At 46.0% G+C, this 23,380-nt stretch overlaps 1 protein-coding gene across 1 annotated transcript in view; it reads right to left on the bottom strand.

The window, feature by feature from the left end:
• The window catches only part of spns2 (SPNS lysolipid transporter 2, sphingosine-1-phosphate), a 104,786-nt gene that overhangs the window by 5,315 nt on the left and 76,091 nt on the right, over positions 1 to 23,380 (bottom strand). The window contains exons 7-12 of the mRNA XM_068007949.1: positions 22,777 to 22,929; positions 20,762 to 20,951; positions 13,702 to 13,767; positions 13,258 to 13,356; positions 11,537 to 11,700; positions 645 to 685 (exon numbers count right to left, since the gene is read on the bottom strand). Of these exons, the coding sequence (XP_067864050.1) occupies positions 649 to 685; positions 11,537 to 11,700; positions 13,258 to 13,356; positions 13,702 to 13,767; positions 20,762 to 20,951; positions 22,777 to 22,929 (709 nt within the window). The 3' untranslated portion in view covers positions 645 to 648. The remainder of the gene's footprint in view (positions 1 to 644; positions 686 to 11,536; positions 11,701 to 13,257; positions 13,357 to 13,701; positions 13,768 to 20,761; positions 20,952 to 22,776; positions 22,930 to 23,380) is intronic.

Genomic DNA, 23,380 nt, shown 5'->3' with positions numbered 1-23,380 from the left:
AGTTTGAAAGAGACGCTGGGAGTTGAAGTTACCTTAGTTACACGTTTCACACTATAAGCCTACAATGGAGGGATCGCACTGCACTGTAGCAGGGGAGTCAAGAGGATGAGGGGCAAAGGAACTCTAAGGAGACAGTCTCACTTCCTGCAAAATATGAAAACTTCCTCTGTGCAAGACAATCAAAGGAAAAAACATGGATAATCTTAGGATCACCATCTTCCCCCAACTGAACCGTTTAAATGAAATGATGAGCTCGTACCATCATTCACATTCTGGCACACTCAACATCTTTACTGAAAGGCAGGACACAGTGACACTGAACTACAGGAGCGAAAGAACTTCACAGCACAGAATTTTCAGATCTGGAGGGCCCATCTCCGACACGTCTTTCTGCTGCACTCCCTCTGTCCTAACCCCAGTGATAAATCTCAGTCCCGGTCACTGCCTTGGAAATTTCTTTCCTGTGAATCAGACCCAGTGACCTTCTCGTTCAAAGAGAGTTATTAAATGAAAGGAAATTGTCACAAATCACATCTCAGGCACCGCTCCAAAGCTCTTTTGTCTTAAACAACTTCACATTTCATTAACATGTCCTGCTCAACAAGAACGCGGGTCTGATTATTTGGGTTTTTTTTTCCGCTTACCTTATCAAACCTTCACAGAAACCAACTTCATCTCTTCCACCCTGAAGAGAAAGAAAACAAATTCAAGAGGTCAGGCAGTGAAAGCAAAGTCTTTACTGGCCTGGGGGAGCGGTAGAACAGCAGTCTGTGGGCATCATCGTGCCCACCGAGGCACTACCGCACTCTGTGTGTGGCACTGCACCACCTCCCCAGGTGCTGTCCCACCTGCCCCCGGGCACTGATGCCCCTAGCAAGGCATAGCTGTGTGTGTGTTCCCCCCCCCCCCCAGCTAGACACGGCCTTGCCCGCTGAGGCACTGCCACGCGGCTGATTGTATTTTCACAGCTGCAGTGTAAGGCCATCAGCGACACTTTAAACAGGCCCCGCTCTGCTGGTTACCAGCGGTCTGTGCTCACCGACACCGGTCTGGTTAGTAAATTGCTACATTAGCAGCGCTCACAGGACACTCAGCTCACTCGTTACATTGAAAACATATTAAAAAAAACACAAAGATTTAATAGTTCCCAGTTGGTTCAATGGATCACCCGTCAACCATTTGCAACTTGGCTTCATGTATTTGTACTGCAGCAAGTCCAAAGCCACACAGGACTACCTCCTCACGGGGGTCTCACATCACCAGCCTCAGTGTGTAGCAACGGACTTCATCCCTCACCGACACGACAACAGTTTATGTTGTCGCAAAGCCAAAACTGCTGCTCGTGCTTCGTCTGAACTCAACTCCTACATTAGTGTCTCACTATGTGTGGCTCCCTCATTAATGAATAAAAAGCTCCTATGATCAGGGGATCAAGTATACCTGCGTATGTGGTTGGTTTGAGTTAAATAACTGCATGAATGGTTCGGCCACAAGGGGACAGACAAGCCTAAAAACCAACAAGACATCTCCCTACGTGTCTGTAATTCAATCTCAGTTAGAATCTGACAGCACAGAAGGAGGCCATTCGGCCCATCGTGCCTGTGCCGGCTCTTTGAATGAGCTATCCAATTAGTCCCACTACCCAACTCTTTCCCCGTAGCCCTGAAAAATTTTCCTTTTCAAGTACATTTTCAGTTCTCTTTTGAAAGTTATTATTGAATCTGCTTCCACCACCCTTTCGGGCAGTGCATTCCAGATCATAAAAAATTCTCCTTATCTCCCCTCTGGTTGTTTTGCCACTTATCTTAAATCTGTGTCCTCTGGTTACTGACCCTCCAGCCAGTATTCCTTAATATTGCTATTTGTATAAAATGACAAGTCAGTGAGATTGCCATCATAGTGCCAATCTGTTCCAAATTGTGGACAACTTTATTCGGTGAGTCCAGACCCTGTAAAAACTGGTCTGAAGGCCCCGCCTCATTTTATGCAAGATGTTTACAGCTACCAGACCAGAGGAGGCTTTTATGTTGGATCAAACCCAGGTTTCAGTGCTAAAAGAACAGTGGCAATCGTTGCCTATATAATAACACCATGCTGTACTGCAATGGACCTCTGCACTATCAAACTGGCCTCCATCAACAATACAGCTTCAATTATCCAAAGCGCCAGGGCATCCATGCGTGGGATAGAACCAGTACTGAAAACAGTACAAAGAAGGATTTCTGTTTGTTTTTCTGAGCGTACGATCAAAATTACCTACATACCAGAGCACTTAAACATATATTTAAGCACTTTTAAGGATGTAAGGGTAGAGGGCCAAAAATATTTAGAGTAAAAAAAGGGCAAAAATACCCAAAAATGCAACAGATTCCTTGGAGAAGCGTATTTCAGCAGGCCAGGTCCTTGGACTCTCCGACACCCATTTCTAATGGATGAAGCTTGCACAGTGGCCAAAGGACGCAACATTGGGTGTGGGTCCCTATACCGTTGTATTTAAATGAGGCTGTGCATGCTGGTCGCACAGTCTTGTTATTTATCCCAAATCTCCCATTGGAAAATTGGGCTCCCTGCCAATTGGTAGCTCCTAACCTTCCAAACCTTGGCCACTGCCTGTGAAGCCCTGAGCCACTGCCAGGCCTTATAAAATCAGACATAAGTGTTAGTTTAGCTCAGTAGTAGCACTCTTACCTCACAGTCAGAAGGTTGTGGGTTCAAGTCCCACTTCAGAGACTTGAGGACATAATCCAGGCTGACATTCCTAGTGCTATACTGGGGGAGTGCTGTACTGTCTGCGGTGCTAACTTTCAGATGAGATGTTAAACCGAGGCTCCGTCTGCTCTCTCTCAGGTGGACATGGCACCTGCTCCTATTTCTTCTGTTCTTATTTGGATTCCATGGGGATCGGGCGGGAAAGTGGAGTTGAGGTCAAAGATCAGCCATGATCTGATTGAATGGCGGAGCAGGCTCAAGGGGCCGTATAGCCTAAAAGAAGAGCAGGGGAGTTCTGGCCAATATTTATCCCTCGAACAGCACCTAAAAACAGATTATCTGGTCACTTAATTCATTGCTGTTTGTGGGATCTTGCTGTGCACAAATTGGCTGCCGTGTTTCCTACATTACAACAGTGGCAACACTTCAAAAGTACTTCATAGGCTGTAAAACACATTGGGACATCCTGAGGTGATGAAAAGCGTTATATCAATGCAAGTCTTTGCTCCTACAGATTGTCGGGGAACAACATGAGTGTTGCTAAAACTGGCTGCCTTATCCCAAAGGCAGAATCGTACCTCCATGAAAATGATTAACTCGTACACCCACAGAAGTGAATAAACAATTAACTTGATTACAATATAAATAGTTATTGTAACACCTTAGTTACATGGAATTCCACAAACACTGTAATTAAATGTCTATTACTGTGTAATTACATCATGATCCATGGAATTTAAATGAAATGTTACCAAATAATTACAGTTAATCTGGAGTATGTTAGCAAGAAAGTATCATACACGGAGCATGCACAAGGCACCCCGGCCAGTGCTGGCACAGTTGTACATCGGTCTAACCCTGCTGCCAGGGTCAGCACAGCCTGTAATTACATGCCAAGTAATCTTGGCTTCTCAGAGCTCCACGACAAGCTTTTAAAGCAATTTGATTTCTGACTTTAAATAAAATGTAGGTAGAGGCGTTTAAAATTCTGAAGGGACAGAGGATATCGAAACTGACGGATTCCAGTGTTTGAGGGGGTCTAGAACGAGGGGCTCACAGATAAATAAGATTAAATGCAAAAGATTTAGGACAGAGAGCAGAAGAAACTTTTTTTTAAAAAAACACAGGGTTGTGAGGCTGTGGAATGCAGTACTGGAGATTGAAGCAGAGACCATGTCAACATTTAAGCATAGGTTAGACAGACGTTTGAAGGAAAGAAAGAATAAAGGGATATGGGACTAGGACAGGCACCGGGATTAGGACTACTGCTCGAGTGCAGGATAAACACCAACACAGGCCGGTTGGACTGAATGGCCTGTTTCCGTGTTGTAATTTCTATGTGACCTCAATGGAGGTTTGTTAACTTCTGCTACAATAAAGCTGTTATATTCAGACCAGGAGTTACTAATCCACATCTCCAAATTTAGATTCACTTACAGCTAGCTATTTGTAGTCTACTATTTATTAAGGGTGCGTTCACACTGTAACTAGTGACAGTGTAGTTTCACTTCACACTGACTGACACTTATCGTATAAATGTGGCCTGAATTCGGACTCGGGACCCGACCTGACCCGGAGTGAAGAGGGGGCTCCACTTCCTTCTGGAGTCACTTCGGTCCCTGACACTCGATTTGCAAGTTATGTGTTAGGACAAGGCCAAAACTGCTTCCCATCGACACTATACTCCCGCTGTGAATGTATCAGAAAAAGGAAACTAACAAGTCATCAACTATCAGGTGGCTTTCTCAGATCCTCTTTTGTAACACTGTTCAGTCAGCATCAAATTCATTCACCTCCCCCATCTCTGTTATAGATATAAAAGGAAGGTAGTGTATCCATTTTATAATGTACACATATTATATGTGTATTATATCCCTATTTCTATAATATACCCATGTTATTAGATCCCTATTTTTATAATATACCCATGGTATCAATCCGGTTCTCACCTGTCATCTACACACACCCGCACTTTCCACTGGATAGGAGGAACCTTGGCTCATTCTTCCCCTCCCCAGGGGGCTGCAGCCAATTGCAACACCCCCCCCACCTCCCACCCCGGTCACCCAGGCTGAGGTCAGACTAGGGGGTTGAACATGGGAACTCGTTGGGCACGTTTGGAGTCGGTGCCCAGATATCTCACCCTGGCGGTGAAAGGATTGGCAGAGCATGAATCAGTGCACGTAATTGGAAATTGATGGTCGCTGAGCATTTATCTGGGAGGGAGGGTGTTTGGGCAAACACTATCAGCTGTTGCTCAAAAGCTTCCAGACCATAATTCAGTCATTCTATTGACAGAAAGCCCCTTTCCGGAAGAATGTAGCAAGACCCACAGTCCTGGAGGTGTCTGGCTACACGAAAACATACACTTCCTAAACAGCCATTGTTCCTCCCTTATCTGGTACTGACTTCACAATAACGGCTTTGACTGATTGTGTCAGCACTTCCCGTCATTTCAAAATGCAAATGATGTTTTTAGGAAACGTCCACATTCCAGAGATTTCTTAAGGCCTCGTCTGAATAAACGATTTCTCGTCCTGCCCTCAGAACAATAAAAATACCATCGCTCTTAGTCAGGAAGTTCACTTAATTTGTTTTTGCAAACCGTTGTTGAGCCTTTTCATCAACTTGCCAAAAATAATATTCATCTTTTGTCAGGTGAAAACAGCCCTTAGAGTTATTCATCATCTTGGCGCTGGGACTTGCCCACTGGTATCCCACTATGGAATGTCCTGTACTCCCAGTGTCAAATTTGTGAGACATCCATCCTAATCTTTTTCTTCCAGTTTTTTTTTATTACGTTCGTGAGATATGGGTAAAGCTGGCACTTAATGCCAGTCCCTGGCTATTCTCAATAGCTGGGCAGGCCAGTTCAGAGGACACTCCTGTGAAGTACTGAGGGAGTGCTGCACTGTTGGAGGTGCTGTCTTCTGGATGCGACATTAAACTGAGGCCCCGCCTCCCCTCTCAGGTGGACGTAAACGATCCCACAACACCATTTCGAAGAAGAGCAGGGGGCGTTCTCCCCGGTGCCTTAGCCAATATTTAGTCCTCAACCAACATCACTAAAAACTGTTTACCACACTACACTGTTAACAGTAACCTCTGGCCTCACCCTCTGCTATGCCATGTAACATACAGAAGGTGCAGGTATTAGGAATAGACAGTGGACAGTTCTGTGCTCAGTAACAGGGGCTCTGGTCCCTATGCAGGGACTGTGGTGTGGGTCGATTTCCTCGAGCGTCTGCCGCTCCACCACCGTAACTTCAGCCGAAAGCAAGTTTCCACCGAACTTACGAGCAGCAGAGAGGGAGACGCCCTGAGGGAATTTACCTCCAGCGTGTGCTATCATTTACATCAGTCAAAAATCAGTTATATTACTGTCACCGGCTGTGTCACAGTCAAATATCTCAGTGTAATAAGTATATTCCAATCCCCACCCTCCCCCCCAACAGTACATGTGCATGCACATACACACACACACAGGGAGCGGGAGCAGTAGACACAGGAGTGAGTTTCAAGGCTGTCATGAAGCTGTGGTAATAAGCCGACAGACTGTGGGAATGATTTGTGAATGTCACCTGAACTGGTCAGATTCAATTACAGCCCGCAGCTCACTGCCAGACAGCACCGTTTAAAACACAAAGCCTTTTTATGTCTTTAAAATAATGTCACTTTCTTATGCAGTGGTTCACTGAACTAGCAGGCACGAGTTTGAGGTGATGTAATGCAGGACACCTCTGCTGATTGCGATTTAGGACCTGATGTTGCACAGTGTCATTGTGATTATATGAAATATATAAAGTGCGTGCGATGTACCCACCCAGAGGAAGGTGCTTCCTGCCCCAGTTGCTGAAGCACCATGCAGAACTAGGCCATGCTGATAAAAAAGTCATGGGTTTGATTCCTGGTATGTGGTACGGAGATTGCAATTAGCTTCAGCCTTAGGGCCAGGTACAGCCCACGATACTTGGCAGTCTGGGCCTCCGAGCCAAGGTATCTCAGTCCTGTCGTTGCTTATATTTCGTATACTGCGTATACTCCAAACCTGAAGGTTTGGAAAGGGCTATTTGCAAAACTGTTACTTAATTCGTGGATTCATTCTAAATCGTAACTCTAATTCCAAAAACTTGAGATATATACAAATTAATAAGAAAGACTTGCATTTATATAGCACCTTTCATGACCTCCGGATGTCCCAAAGTGCTTCACAGCCAATGAAGTACTTGTTTTGAAGTGCAGTCACTATTGTAATGTAGGAAACGCGGCAGCCAATTTGTGCACAGCAAGATCCCACAAACAGCAATGTGATAATGACCAGACTAAACTGTTTTAGTGATGTTGGTTGAGGGATAAATATTGGCCAGGACACCAGGGAGAACTCCCCGGCTCTTCTTCAAATAGTGCCATGGGATCGTTTGCATCCACCTGAGAGGGCAGATGGGGACTTGGTTTAATGTCTAATCCGAAAGATGGCACCTCCAACAGTGCAGCACTCCCTCAGTACTGCACTGAAGTGTCAGTCTAGGTTATGTGCTCAAGTTTCTGAATGAGAACATGGATTCAAAGTTCACATGTGATCCCCGGGGTTAGGGGGTAATCTTAACCTTCATCACCGGGCGAGAAATGGGTGGCAGTGAATCGGGCTGCCCTTTTTATACCTCACCCGGATTTCTTTTCCATTTAATCCCATTGTGTGTTCACAAAGGCAAGGTAGAGGGGGGAGAAAATCAAACTGTCATTTCAAAACGCTCTCCAGCCCTTGAGGAGATGTTAATTTGAGGGTTCGCCCACCACATCTGTACCCAGTCCTGCTGGAAAGTAAGTGTGTGTGTGTGTCTCAGTCAGGCGAGCACAAGATTAGACATCAGCTGTGATGCCCCCCGCAGTCAGATAGCCTGATGGCACCGCCCTCCCCCACCCCCAAACTGTCCGACCACTTGGGCAGGGTACTGAAACCCTAACCCTAACCCTAACCAGGGTACCAGGCTAAGTCAGCACCTTCGGGGGAAGATAAGATTATAGAAACAGGCACCTATTCGTGGCAGCTGCCTGGGAGCAGTGAGTCATAGGGTGAGTAAATTGTGCTGAAATCCTAAGCTGTGAGAGTGCAGATTCTGAACATCAGCACAGCGCCGAGACGGAGTTTCTGTTGACCTCACTGTCAGGCACGACTAACCTTTGACCTTTAACCTTTGGGAAATATGCTGCTACCTTTTAAGGGCTCTTCTAAATTATTTTTAAAAACATTATTAAGATGGAAAATGCTTCACCAATGTTACCGTACGGATACTGCATGCGCTCATGACAGAATCCTTTCTCTGTTAATTTATGGAGGCGTTGGCTTGTTTGTTTTGAACAGGTTGATTCCTTGTTACAATACCACAGAGGGGATTGGTACAGGTTTATTAAACTTTTGTCTGAGAATACTATTTCTATTCTATTGCTATTGACTCGTATCAGGGACACCAGTTGAAAGGTTAGGAAAGATGATGGGGGACGAGCTACCTCAATTAGCTCACTGGAGTAAATGCAGCAAGTTACTAGGTTCTGCTCCGTGTAGACTCGAAGGTGCTGGCTTCAATCACTGGCTTGTGATGAGTTCATCGACCTGAGCCAAGGTCAACAGTAGGAGCGATACAAATGACCTCAGGATCCGAGGTAGGGAGAGAAGAAAATCAGCCTGAATTCTCACCCCATTGCAATCGCTTGCTGTAAAATGCACAGGCAGATCGCGGGTTAGGACAGAATCAGCCCAAAGTGTGATTCCCCCTCTGGTGGAGGAGCCTGCTGACGTTCACCGTCTAGGCTGTCAGGTGATGGCTGCAAGTTCAGGGGGATGTAACAGTAGGCTGCCGCCAACCACCGCACCAGTAGAGGTCAGCACCATCAGGAGAGGTCGATGGTGCGGAGGAGACAGAGGTGTACGGAAGGCTGAGTATTTAGTCCGTACGCCACAGTGCAGGGATGGTCAGGGGGAGGTAGGCAGCACCAGGTTACAGGACAATACAGCAACCACTTGTATTGAAATAGCGCCTTTAACATAGAAAAATTTCCCACAGCGCTTCACAGAGGTCAAATCAGACAAAATGGACACCGGGACAAAGGAGGAGATATTAGGAGAGGCAAAAAAAAAATTGGTCAAAGAGGTGAGGTGAAAGGAGGCCTTAAAGGAGGAGAGGTAGAGGGGTTTGGGGGGGAAATTTCAGACTGTGGGGCGAAGGGAGGGGGGATGCACAAGAGGCCTGAGTCAGAGGAATGGAAAGTTTGGGGTGGTGGGGGGGGGGGGGTGGGTGGGGAGGTTGTATGGGGCTGGAGGTCCCAGAGATGGGGAGGGGCGAGACCATGGAGGGATTTAAACATGAGCATGAGAATTTTAGATTTGAGGCATTGGTGGACTTATGTATAATATTTGGGGCACTGCAGCTTTCTATGGCAACTCAGAAATAAAACAAATGTTTTTAGAACACCGGGCGCTTTTAAGGATTAAATGAATCATATGTTATGGGTTGGTTCTTTCTGTGAAACAAGGACATCGCTTATTACTAACCACGAAACCGGCTCTGTGTTGACAAGACGATACTGAACACTTGTTTAACTCCTAGTCATTATCAATGGAATGCATCACAAAGACATCTCCATAAACACTTTGTCAACCTACACGGTTGTGAACAGGTGTCGACCCATTCCCTGACATACACTGCCATTGTGATGCCTCACGCACCCATTCTGGGACACCTGAAACACCTCCAACCACTGGTGTCTTCCTGGGCTTAAGGAAGGGAATGAAAAATGGCGATGGTTTCAAAGTATTGCTCTGTTTAGAAGTTACAGAAACTTTGACTTTAAATGTTTAAGCATTCTCTGGACATTCGATGATGACAACGTCTTAAAAGGAATGTAGGAATTGCTAGACGATAAAAGCCCAAGGTCCATCTAGTTCACCTTCTTCCATCCTGGTAGTCACATAATACAATGATAATGGAGTTGACAAGAACATAGCAATCAATCTCTATCAATTAGTCTACAACAGACCCAGACATGAGGTGAGGAAAGCCCCAGGTCCAAAGTTCCCGGCACCTCCCGAGCCTGTTACACTTACACATCATGTCTCAAATTACTCATAGACTGTTTCCCAAAATGTTATTTTCTGAAAGAAATCTGTCTAATTTGCATTTGAATGAATCAATACTAACTGCTCCCACTGTCTCCCTCGGGAGCCTGTTCCATAGATTGACCACTCACTCACTGATATATTGTTTCCGCAGATCAGTTTTGAATTTACCCCCCTCTCAAGCGCAGGCCGTGTCCTCTGGTTCTACTGTTCTGGACAAGGTGAAACAGCCTGTCATGGTCGACATGATCTCGTCCTTTTAGAATACTAAAAACAACAATCACTTCACCTCTCAACCTTCTCTTCTCCAGTGAGAACCTGACCAATTTTCATAATCGCTTCTCATAATCCAATCTCTCCATCCCCTGAATTATTCTGGTTGCTTTCTTCTGTATCCTGTCAATATCTCCAATATCCTTTTTGTACTGTGGCGTCCAGAACTGTGCGCAGTATTCTAAGTGCGAACGCACCATTGAATTATAAAGTGGCAGGATTACCTCACCATTTCGGCTCAATACGGTGCAGCTATCGTTCTGAATCCGTTCACAGATTTTTAAATTTGTAGGGGGTGACTCCACAATCCAGCAGTCCTGAAGTGAGTGCGATTTCCTGAGATACGTCCTCCCTGGGACCGGAATGGATTGTGGGAATGCCCCTTTAAAGTTAATTCTTCATAGATCTTATGGAAAATGCTACTGTCGTCAAAGACTGTTATCAACTGACTGCTGGCTCCCCTGACGTGTGTTTATACAGCAGCCGATCTCAGATCATCCCAAACGCTTCACGTGCAATTAAAGTGCAGCCACTGTTGCTAAACACAGCAGCCATTTTGTGCAGAGCAGGATCCCACAAACAGCAACGAGATGAATGACCAGTTCATCTGTTTCCGGTGGTGTACGTTGAGGGTTAGAATATTGGCCGGGACACTGGAAGAGCTCCCTGCTCGTCTTCGAACAGTGCCGTGGGATCTTTTAACGTCCACCTGAATCACTGGAAGAGGCAGGCAGGGTCTCAGCTCAATGTCTTATCTACAGGACAAGACCTAGGATACTGAGCACGCCCTCAGTATTGTACCGGAGTGTTAGTCTCACCCTGAAGTAGCTCACCAATCCGCAAACTGCTGACTCCGAGGTGAGAGTCCCACCAACTGGTACTCGGCACAAGTGTGGAGCTAACCCCTAGAAGGTCCAGGACTCAATCACTGGTCTGCGCCAAGTTAGCCCGCTCAGTCAAGGCAATGGGGGCTTCGCAAAAATGGTTTCTAGAAAGGAGAAAATAAATTGTCCCTGCTGCAAAGTCTCAGGGGGGTCATTTTGACTTTGGGCGATAGTGTGAAATGAGTGATATCGATTCAGCCACCCGTTACACATCTCTTCCCATTTTCATTTCCATTGACTTTAAATCGGGAGAGATGGATAATGTGCGGCTGATTTGATATCGCCCGATTTATACAATCAGCCAAAGTCAAAATGATCCCCTCAGGGTGTGGATATTAAGACGAGAGCAGATTCAGGCTTGGCTGTGATGCCGCTACAGTCAAATAGCCTCCTGACGCTCGCTGTCTAGGCTCGAGTCAGGAGAGGAGAGGGAGAGTAACGGAAGGAGCAACAAAATGGCTGACGCCAAGCAGCTGAAGCTCATAGTCAGACAGGTTCAAAGTTCATTGAGCAAAAAATCAGGCTGCAGATTGAGAATCAAATCTTCCACACTCACTGTTGCTGCGCTCTGTTTCGGTCCCGCACGATGTAATGGGCTGTAGCCAGGAAGAAGGTCCCTCCCAGGACGATGATAAACGGGCACAGCATGAGTGCGTAGCCCAGGCTGAGGAACTCCCACAGATCCAAATCGGGCTTACTCTGCCTGATCACATCCGAGATCTGGGGAAGACAAGAACATGCAAACTTACTTCATGGTTTTCCAGAACATGTAACAGAAAACTATTAACATAGAGACGTACTGGTGAAATTAAGTACTTTTTTGTAAAGGAGGAAATAAAGTGAAAGGAAACAAAGTCGAAAAGGGGAGACGGAGTAAATCAAGAAAACAGTGAAAGTTTAATCGATGAGAAGAATGGGACACAGGAGTAAAAACACAGGCCTACTCCCACTCTGGGACACTGGAACATCCGATCGGGTTTAGTAGCCTCAACGCTCTGCGTTCCTCCAATTCTGGCCTCTTGCGCATCTCCCACTTCCTTCACCCCACCATTGGCCGTGCCTTCAGCTGCCTAGGCCCTAAGCTCTGGAATTCCCTCCCTAAACCTCTCCGTCTCTCTCTCCTCCTTTAAGACGCTCCTTAAAACCTATCTCTTTGACCAAGCTTTTGGTCACCTGCCCTAATATCTCCTTATGTGGCTCGGTGTCACATTTTGTTTGATAATGTTCCTGTGAAGCGCCTTGGGACGTTTTTACTCTGTTAAAGGTGCTATATGAATGCAAGTTGTTGTTGTTGAGAGGGGGCACTGGATGATTCAGATAATCCGAGGTCTCCCCCTACTATGTGGACTGTATGGTGACACTATTCAGCAAGCTGGAGGTGACGAGCAATTGCACAGCAGTGTTTGAAGGGTGTGTAGTTCCTTTCAACACTGCTCTCCCTCCGAGTCTACCTCAGGTGCCCAGAGAGTCATTTTAATTAAAGGGAGCAGATGGTTTGACTTTTGTCACTGTGAGGAATACAAAGCAGTTTATGGAACATCTGTAATAGAGGAAAGTCCAATGAAGACCTACTCTTCACCAAATCACTTGTTCAATCAATGGCAGCATCGTGCAATGCAATCAAGTAATCATCAGTAAAGAATGTGGAGCCTCATATATAGGCCACACCTCTGAAATTGTTCTGAAGCATTGTTGTAAATGTTCCCATACTCGCCCGACTTACTTCCCTCCCTCATTAAATCATTTCTTTTCTCTTGATGTTTCCTTAAGTAATGCATCAAACTCCCAATCAAGGAGGTAAATGGACTAATGCCCTGATCACAGGCGTCTGCCAATCCCAATGCTGCTCTCTAACCTCCTGCAAGGAGGTGCCTGGAAACAATCTGTGTTCTTCAGCTACTCCATCCTCAAGGTTCAGCCATTGAGGAATCATGGCATGAATGTGCTTCCACCACTCTGTGCCACATTCTCTAATCTCTCTCAGTCATGTAGCTAACCTGCTGCCCAAGGCAGCTAACCTGCTGCCAAGTGTCTACCAGTACATCCCTGAACCAGCCACTAGGAGGTGTATGAGAGCACCCCTCTCCTGACTTTCCCCATTATCTGTGGGCAGATGTTAGTGCCTCCCCAGAACAGCACAGCTGAGATAGGGAACTCAGGGGAGCACATCAATCAAAGTCTTTGGCCCTCCAGTCTGTTGTGTCACCAGACTGCGTACAATGCGTCATTAACCTGATCCTATAGGGTAAATAAATGTCAAACACAAATCGTACTTACAACACCTATTAAATAGGGGCTGCCTGCATCTCCAAGCAAGTGAGAGGTGAAACTTTGCAAGGCCACAGCTGTCGAACGACGGGTCGGAATAACAACATACTGCAGGGATAAAGAGAGAGAGTTTATTGTATTGATACATCACTCAAACTGGAATCGTAACAGCAAAATCCACGAGGAGTTCACTACTCTTCAAACTGAAATAAGTTTCATCTCAGAAGATTAGGTCTCCGCCAGGTGCTTTGATTCTCAGAGAATAGTTGTTTAACTATAAAGGTGGAGAGAGCAGAGGGGAATGTTTTCCAAACGAACACTCTGGTTTTTGTTCCGTTTTGGAAATGGAAGCAGTGACCCCCACCTGTGGGACTGCTCTCGAAATTCAGTTTCTGCGGGGGAAAGATTGACTTTACCTAAGTTAACCTTTACAACTGCATCTCTAACACCTACCATTAGGATGTCTGCTGTGATGGCCCAGTTCAAAAAGAGGAGCGTTTCTCCGATAAAGATACACATCTGTCCAAAGAGAGAAAGTGGCGGATTAGAACCGAGACATCAACAAAAATCACACTGTGTGAAAATGGTGAAACTTTAAAACCAATAATCACTAGAAGCCCAGTGACCTTTGAACTCCCGGCCCTGGGATTGTGAGCTTCAAATCTATTGAAACTTATTGATGAGTTTGCCCAGATTGGGGGAGGGGGAAGAGGAGAGAGTGATTGGCAGGGATTCGTCTGGCCAGACAGACGCCCACTAGTTCCTGTTAGCTGATCCCAACCGCCAAATCTAACCTCATCAGGAAAAGGGAGAAGGTTGGCATAAGGAGTAGGAGGTCTCCCTTCACACAACTAATTTATTTTCAAGTCCAACAAAGACACATAATATTCATTACTTAAAAGCTACTGTAGGAAAATAATGGTGACAAACTCCCTTTTGAATTTAGTGTTAACTCCAGAAGTGTTGCATTTTTGGGCTAAACAGGCAATCAATTTACTACATTGCTGCAGACTATAGATTTTAATGTTATTTATTTACTAATTGTCCCAGAATACGCAGCAATCACGAATCCCTGAAGGAACTAAAGGTCAGGCCGTATAGATTGGAAACAGGGGTGGACGCAGAATCCACAATAGCCTTTAAAAGGGAAGTGGATAAATATTTGAAAACTAAAAAGTTACAAGAGAATAGGGAAAGGGCAGGGGGAATGGGACGACAGGGATACTCTTTCAGAGAACCAGCACAGGTGCGATTGGCTGATTGGCCTCCTTCTACAATTCTATTAATAGATGGGAAAACCCACCAAAAGGGGCCAACCAAATTCATTCTGGAAATGGCTGCATCCAGGAAAAAAACATACACTTTGGGGAAGAGAGAACTTGTCCATGAGGTCTGGATGGTACTGTATAAGGTCTCCGCCTCAGGAACCCGAGCACAGCTGGGAAATCCTTTACCCTGCAACACCTACCTATAATTACTGGTGTGTTGTTAATTTTTATTACTTTCAGGCACTGAGTCATAGTTTCATTCAATTGGGAAATCTTCAAATACAGAAACTGGTTGGAGTAGAGAGCTCTTTCCTTTCCTATTATTTCATCTAGAATATCATTCTTCAGCTGCAACTCGGTTCAAATACCCAGTTGGGGAGTATGGATTACCCCATTGAAAGTCTATGAATTTCAATTGAAAGATTTACAAGGATGTTACCAGAATTGAGAGGATGCAACTATCAGGAACGATTGAACAGGCTGGGGCTTTTTCCCTCTGGAAAAGAGAAGACTGAGAGGAGACCTGATAGAGGTCTTTAAAATTATGAAGAGGTTCGATAGGGTAGACATGGGGAAATTGTTTCCACTTGTGGGTGAGTCCAGGACAAGGGGGTATAAATACAAGCTGGTCACTAGCAGATCAAATAAAGAATTTAGGAGGAATTTCTTTACAGAGAGTGGTGAGAATGTGGAACTTGCTGCCACGTGGAGTGGTTGAAGCAGATAGCATTGATACACTTAAGGGGAGGCTTGATACACACACGAGGGAGAAGGGAATGGAGTGATACGGGGGGGGACAGGGTGGGAAGAGGTAATTAGAGTGGGAGGAGACCTGTAACCAGCATAGACCTGTTGGGCCGAATGGCCTGTTACTGTGGTGTACATTCTATGTAATTCTATATAGAATGAGCAGAATGAAAAGCTTCACATACTATAAGCCTCTAGTACAGCAGAATCTGCAGACCATGACTCCCAATCCCTATGCAATGTTTCTACAGAGGTTATTTATTGTCCAGAATTAGAGATTCTTTTATCTGCAAATAAATTCTTCAAAGCACCCTTTTCCTGTCTCAGCTGAGTTCTCCCTTTTCATCCAGATGAAGTGCGTAAGTCACCTCCAAAGAGAGTTGGGTGGCGGAGAGAATCGGAACAAAGTGCTTTCATCTCCAGGTCCTTTGGTTTTGAATCCCGGCCAGAGACATAAGATGAAAATCTCTCCGACATGTCTGTCAAAGTTCCCCAGTCAAACAAGTTGGGCCAGTTCTCCACGGACAAGGGGGCCTAACACAAATTGGCATATTATCAGACGCAATAGGTAATAATCGGCCGGGAACCTCAAAGGCAACTGATGTGAGGGATGGAAATGTCAAATCGCTGGAAGCAATCTCCCTTAAACATCCTGCAGCATTGTAAATGAGCAACTTCTACAGGTTGTTGTTCTATCTGAGACCTGGCAACGGCTTCTCAGCACACAATAACTGGCCTGGCCTTTGCCCATTTGTAATAGTCCTTGGCAGTTTAATGAAAACATCCTTATAAATTGCAGCTCAGCTCGTTTAATCGCAACAAGATTTGGAAAGTTTAATAATTGGAGCAAATAGTTCACCGTTTTTTTTTTCAGAAACAAAGAACAGAAAATGCTGGAAACACTCAGCAGGTCAGTCAGTATCTGAGGAGAGAACAGGCAGGTCGACATGGATTCTTCATCAGAACCCTAGGTTATTATAGATGACCAGTGTTTAAAGAGGGACAGAGCAAATGGGTGCGGGGACACACACACGAGAGAAAGAAAGAAGAAAAACTTGCATTTATATAGCGCCTTTCACGACCTCAGGACGTCCCAAAGCGCTTTACAGCCAGTGAGGTACTTTTGAAGTGTAGTCACTGTTGTAATGTAGGAAACACGGCAGCCAATTTTTGCACAGCAAGATCCCACAAACAGCAATAGTGATAATGATCAGATAATCTGTTTTAGTGATGGTTGTTGAGGGATAAACATTGGCCAGGACACCGGGGAGAACTCCCCTGCCCTTCTTCAAAATAGTGCCATGGGATCTTTAACATCCACCTGAGAGAGCAGACTTGGTTTAGCACCTCTGACAATGCAGCACTCCCTCAGTGCTGCACTGGGAGTGTCAGCCTGGATTTTGTGCTGAAGTCTTTGGAATGAGACTTGAACCCACAACCTTCTGACTCAGAGGTGAGAGTGCTCCCACTGAGCCACAGCTGACAGACAAAATAGAGTGGCTTGCAAAATGCTTGAGTGGAAACAAGAGATGGTTAAATAATGAAAATGATATTAACATGAAACAGTAGAGAAATAAAAGACATTTACGAGACACAGGGAGTGTCAGTTAAAATTGAAGGCATGAAAAATTGGCAAAACCACCCTGAAGCCTGGGAGAAGAAATTAGCAGGTTAATAGTAAGGGTGATCTTTGGCTCAGTAGTACCTGTCCTGCCTCTGAGTGAGGGTGATCTTTGGCTCAGTAGTAGCAGTCCTGCTCCAGACAGTCCCAGCAAGTAGAGACCAGAGCTTCAGACAGTCCTGGCAAATGGAGACCGGAGCTGAAGCTCTCCAGGCTGAGATTCTGGTATGTGAGGGTGACCCCCTCCTCATCGTATGGGTTGTGGGAGACCATAAACCCCCCACTGTTGTATAGGGCTAACCCCCCCACCCACTCCTCCACTATCAGCTGACATAAAGAAGGAGGCTGTTAATCAGCCTGTGAATTGTCACACTGTTCTCCAAGGGAAGAATGTGAAGAAACAAAATGATGAGGGCTGAGGTTAAAACTACCCCCTCTACCCGACAGTAAAGACAATTTCACCCTGGTATGAGCTAGACATAAGTTTTTTTTTTATTCGTTCATGGGATGTGGGCATCGCTGGCGAGGCCGGCATTTATTGCCCATCCCTAATTGCCCTTGAGAAGTTTTGCCAACCCTCCAGGATTGCTCTGGAGTCTCCAGGAATTAACGATTAATCTCCAGGACACTGCTGTGGGCAAACCAGAAGAAAAATCATAGGGGCATTAAAAAAATGTTTTTTTTTTCATTTTCTTTGTTTACTAGTTATAAAAATATCAGAGATGGAGGAAAAAGGCTGTTTGATGGGGGGGAGCAGCAAGCAGTCATGTGTTGAAACCTCCGGGAATTCGTCCAATCAGAGTTGGCGATCATGTAATGCCATGAGAAATATTTGACCCAGCTGTGTGCTTTTGACCCTGGATGCTGCAGGGGGAACTTCTATTTGTAAGGAGCTCTTCCTTAGTGTGTCTATTAGACGAGTTCATAAACGAGAGTGTCTGTATTGCCTCAAGTCATTCCCATTAGGCTGTTCCATTTCATGATGGAAATTCTATTTGCTGGTACAGAGTGCCTCTCAAGTGTCTAGCAAGTTTTGACACTATTTTGTGTATCTTTCTCTAAGGAATACAGGGTTGTTATTTCCACTGCAGTCCAATATCCGACTTATTTTGAGATGTCTTTTATATACAATTACAATAAGATAGTTTAAAGATCCTCGGGGGAAGTGGATTTACAGTGGCTGAACTCTTGCAGAAAGTAAATCCTGAATGGAATCTTTGGGCCAACGTTGTGAGGCTTGATATAATTTGCATATCCAAGTGCAGGGATTAAGCAGGAGATCGTTAAACTTCACTGGAGAAAGTGTCAACCAGAAAATCTCAATAAAACGCTGCACCTTGGTAAAACTATACGAGCAATCCAGATCTAGGATCAGGACTTTAGAACCTGGGGTGTAGAGTTGGCTGAGTAAATGAGGCCTAAGCATGTGCTATATGCACGGACTAGGGTTGCCAACTCTGGTTGGATGCATTCATGGAGGTTTCATCACATGACTTCCCACCTCCAACTGCCCCATCCAGTCAAACAGGCATTTTTCCCATTTCAGATATTTCTATAACGAATAAACAAAAGTATGCAAAGAACATGAAGAAAAACATAATTTTTTTTTAATGGTTCAGGAAATTAATTTTCAATTCCCGGAGACTCCAGGGCAAACCTGGAGGGTTGGCAACCCTAGTATGGACTCCAAAATCGTGCACCTAGCGAGATATTCCCAAGAAAAAGAAATGAAAAGAAAGAACTTGCATTTATATCGTGTCTTTCACCAACTCAAGGCATCGCAAAGCGCTTTACAGCCAATGAAGTATTTTTTTTGAAGTACAGTCATTGTTGTAATGTAGGAAATGTGGCATCTAACTAATGCACAGCAAGATCCCACAACCAGCAATAGTCTGTTTTTAGTGATGTTGGTTGGGGGATAAATATTGGCCAGGGCACCAGGGAGAACTCTGCTGCTCTTCTTCGAAATAGTGCCATGGGATCTTTTACATCTATCTGAGAGGATATCTGTCTCCCCTGAAAGACAGCACCTCCGACAGTGCAGCACTCCCTCAGTACTGCACTGGAGTGTCAGTCTGGATTTTGTGCTCAAGTCTCCAGAGCGGGACCCACTGGGCCAAGACTGACACTCAATTGACACTTGCAATGGTCTCCAGTCCAGGGGCAGTTGGGTGATTTGACAGAGGGACTTGGTGTATATGGAAGGATTGAGCTTGCTGTGCTGAATGGCTCCCTCATCTCTATTTATCTTTGTGTTTGTTAAGTTTTTCACCCTCAGAGAACCAACACTTTTGTTTATTTCCCATTGGCATTCGATAGATTTTCCAGTTAAAAATAATCCCACGTGGGACACATTATCGAGAGTAGTGGGCTGCAATTAAATCCTTTGATTAAATGCATCCCATCTGGTGTCATGTTTGATGGGAAACACGCCTGAAGCCAAGCCAGCAGGCAAACAGGGAGGCAGCAAAAGGGCACTTTCTGCTCACTGGGAAAATACAATGAGATAGCTGGATCCCTCCAGAATGTGGCTGCACCCAGTTTAAAGCCTGGGCAGAGGATTCTGTCTGCATTAAAACGTATCGTACTCTGATTGAATCAGTTCTCCTTTGCTAAAGTAATAATCATACATTCAAATGCAGCAGGCCAGAATAAGCCCTTCCCAGTTGGCTTGGAGTTGATTCATCTCCAGCTTCAGCTGAATCAAAAAAAAAATCAGGTCTTCGGCTTTCAAACAAGATTATTATGTGTGAATCCCAACTGTTCCAATCCCTCAATTCTCACTTTCCTTTTTGATTGATAAAAAGCCTAGGTGACTCATAGTACAGAACACCAAGGTTGAATAGGAGTGAAAGGTGAGATAAAATGAAGATGTCAGGTGACACTGAGCTTTGGGTTTCAAAAGCCTGTGGATTGTGGGCAGAAGGTAAGACTAACTGAAAGAAGGAGCCCCGCGAAGGGACGAGGTCGAATTGGACCTGCTGTAATAAGTCTCGATTTTGTTGCTGTGCGAATGCAGGGAGGGTGTGTGGGATAACAAGCTTTGGAGGAACAAGAGAAGTTTGAAGACCACAGTCGTATGAATATAATGGAGGGAGAAGAAAGAGTGTGACAGAGAAAGAGGTCGCTCTGGCCTCTGGGTCAAGAAGGTCACGGGTTCAAGCCTCACTCCAGTGACCGGAGCACAAAATCCAGGCTGACACCTCAGTGCAGTGCTGAGGGAGTGCTGCACTGTCGGAGGTGTCATCTTAAACCGAGGTCCCACCTGCTCTCTAAGGTGGACACAAAAGATCCCATGCCATTATTTCAAAGAAGAGCAGGGGAGTTCTCCCCAGTGTTCTGGCCAACATTCATCTCTCAAGCAACATAAAAAAAAGATTATCTGGTCATCATTTTGGGACCTTGCTGTGTGTAAATTGGCTGCCACATTTCCTACATTGCAACAGTGACTTCACTTCAAAAGTATTTCTTCGGCTGTAAAGCGCTTTGGGACGTCCTGTTGTCATGAAAGGCGCTATATAAATGCAAGTCTTTCTTTCTTTAAATTCATTTTCGGGATGTGGGCAACGCTGGTAAGGCCGGCATTTATTGCCCATCCCTAGTTGCCCTTGAGCAGGTGGTGGTGGGCCTTCTTTGCTGTGTCTAGTCATCTGGTTTCTTATAACTATTTCCTAACTCCACGAGCTCAATCCTTATTTGTACCAAATGAGTATTTTTTTTTTAAAAGAGGATTGTTTCCAATAAAGTCCAGGGAAAGATTGTTTGGTGAGTGACATTCAATCGAGGAGACTTCGCCCAAAAAGCAAAGAAACTGGTGAAGTATTTGAACATGGCTGGGGTTTGCAGTGAGACGGAGACAGACACAAGTTCTACTTACATAGGCTCCCACGATGCTGAACCGAGCAAACACAAAGATCAGGCTGATGAATATGGACGAGCTGAGCATTCCAAACGCACAGACCAGGGGATCAGCCCGGGAGCTTTTAGTCCGGTACCATCTCGTCGCTGCCACTCCCACGATCAGTCCGAGGAACCCAGTGACACAAGTAATTGCTCCGAATATCAAACTGCAAGAGATTGAGAAGTGGTTAATCCTTGTCCCACATCAGTAACTCCCTGACATTAACCACAATTGACGGCAGATGTGGCGAGCTCCCAGAATTTAATTCGAATTGAACAGAAGAGAAGGAATATCAGTATCCACATCTACCTTGGACTATTTAAAGGGACAGTGTCCCCTAGAGAAATTGGTTGGCCAATAAACATAAAGGTTTGCCAAAGACTGACGTAAACAGGTTGGGGTAATCTCCTCTATGGGACAGAATTCCAGTGGGGCAAGACTTACATAAGATCCAACAAAGGATCTTAAAGGGGCCCCCAAAGTTTACAGGAGATGTCCCCATATAAGGCCTTGGCCGAGACCAGGGCCTTCAGCAGGTGACTGTCTGGGGCTGACTGGAGGGAGAGATGGCCACTAAAAGGCCCTGTCCTTCCATAGATGGCACCTCAGGGCCTACCGCCACCTTCCCCATGGCGACCCCATGGGTAACATGGATGAGGACCCAGGCCATGCCACCCCCACTGATATTCGTATGCAACAGGCAGGGAAAGAATGGGCAGAGGGAGCCCCTGTGGGAGGGGGTTTGGGGCGCGATATCTTGGTCAGACAATGAGATGGGATCACGGAGAAAAACTCCCCCACCTAGACTCAGAATCTTAGCTTGAGCGGTACCGCTGGTAAACGCAGTTCTCTTGGTTTCTCTGGGCTGTTGTCTGTGTGCAGCGCTGAGCTTGCCCTCAGGCTGTGCCCACTTGTGCCAGGAGCTTCTGAGTGCCAGTGAGTTTCAGCCCAAGCGAGTGGGCTCTTAAAAAAAAAAAACAACTTAAACCTTTCCCGATAATTCAGTTGGGTCGAAGCCCCCCACAGTCGAATATCCCCAGTGTCCCACATGGAGGACGGGCACATGGGTATGGCATTAGCTGGCACCCAAGCATGAGTTGGTGCCATTTGGAAAATAAGGGGAGAGAAAATGATGGGGTTGGGTTTGGGGTTTGGGGATTAAATATTAATCCTTATATTTCAAATCACACGTGCAGAGTGGGTGTGGCCTGGAGCATGTGACCGAACAATGGAACCTTAATGTAGCCAATCAGGTTGCTCAGTCCTGCCTCCCCCGCTCCATTGGTCGTCTATGGGGTCGATATTAACCACTCACAATGGGCGGGAGTGGGTCGGGGGTTAAAAATTAAAAACCGCCTGCCGCCATTTTCACGGCGTTGGGTTGCGAGGCGAGGCTGTGTCCCGCTCTCGAGAGGCGGGGCACCTCATTAGAATATTTAAATCAGGCTCCCACAGTGCAGTTGGGAGCCTGATTTAAATTTAACACTGGCCGGACGGGTTTCCAGGGCTTGGGAGAACAGTCAGCGAAAAGGAGGCGGGAGCAGCTGGATCGTAGAAGGCGAGTGCTTTTCATAGCACTGCTGGTGGGCCAAGATGAGCAGGAGTGCTCTCCCCGGCCCCTCGAGCAAGCCTCCTGCCTCTCCTCGGGGCCGCGATCAGCCGACCCTCTCCCTCCAACCCCCGATCTTTGCCTCACCCTCACCCCCACCCCCCCCCCCCCCGATTGCCGTGCTCCGACACTCCCCCCGCCACCAAGCCTCAATCTCCTCCGAATGCCGGGGACCATCCCAAGCTGCGGCCTACTGCCGCTGGCTTTCCTGTCAGGAAAGTCTCTCGATCTGGCCGGCCGCCGGGCGGGAAATGGAATAAAAAAAAAATTATAATGAGGTCCCGCCGTTAAATTAGGCAGGACCTCCGCCTCCCTGGGGTTTCCGGGTTACGCGGCCGTAGACAGGCTCCCCTGCTCCCTCCCTATAAATACCAGGGCCTACCTGTCTCTGCCGCTGCATGGCTCCACAGTACAGGGCTCGATGTTCTTCTGCACGACCTCTGCGCGGAACAGGTACAACGGGATCCACACGCCTAGCACTCCGGTCGCAAAGGAGACTGAGGCCGAGGCCAGGGTGGAGAACACGAAGCTCGGTCTGTGAGAGAGAAACAGGAGAATGTCAGCAGATACAATCCAAATAGAAATGAATTTTGCCAACGTTTTTCTGTTTGCAGGATTGAGTCCAAATCGGGAACAAACTTGCATTTATATAATGTCTTTCACCACCTCAGGATATCCCAAAATATTTTACAGCCAATGGAGTACTTTTGAAGTGTAGTCACTGTTGTAATGTAGGAAACGCAGTAGCCAATTTGCGCACAGCAAGATCCCACAAATAGCAATGAGATAAATGACCTGATAATCTGTTTTAGTGATGTTAGAGGAATAAATATTGGCCAGGGCACCGGGGTGAACTCCCCTGCTCTTCTTCAAATAGTGCCATGGGATCTTTTACATCCACCTGAGAGGGCAGATGGAGCCTCAGTTTAACGTCTCATCCGAAAGACGGCACCTCCGACAGTGCAGCACTCCCTCAGTGCTGCACT

Source organism: Heptranchias perlo, chromosome 28, assembly GCF_035084215.1.
Source record: "Heptranchias perlo isolate sHepPer1 chromosome 28, sHepPer1.hap1, whole genome shotgun sequence".
Lineage (NCBI taxonomy): Eukaryota > Metazoa > Chordata > Chondrichthyes > Hexanchiformes > Hexanchidae > Heptranchias > Heptranchias perlo.
The sequence above is the reverse complement of the archived record's forward strand: the minus strand, read 5'-3'. Positions and strand labels throughout refer to the sequence as shown.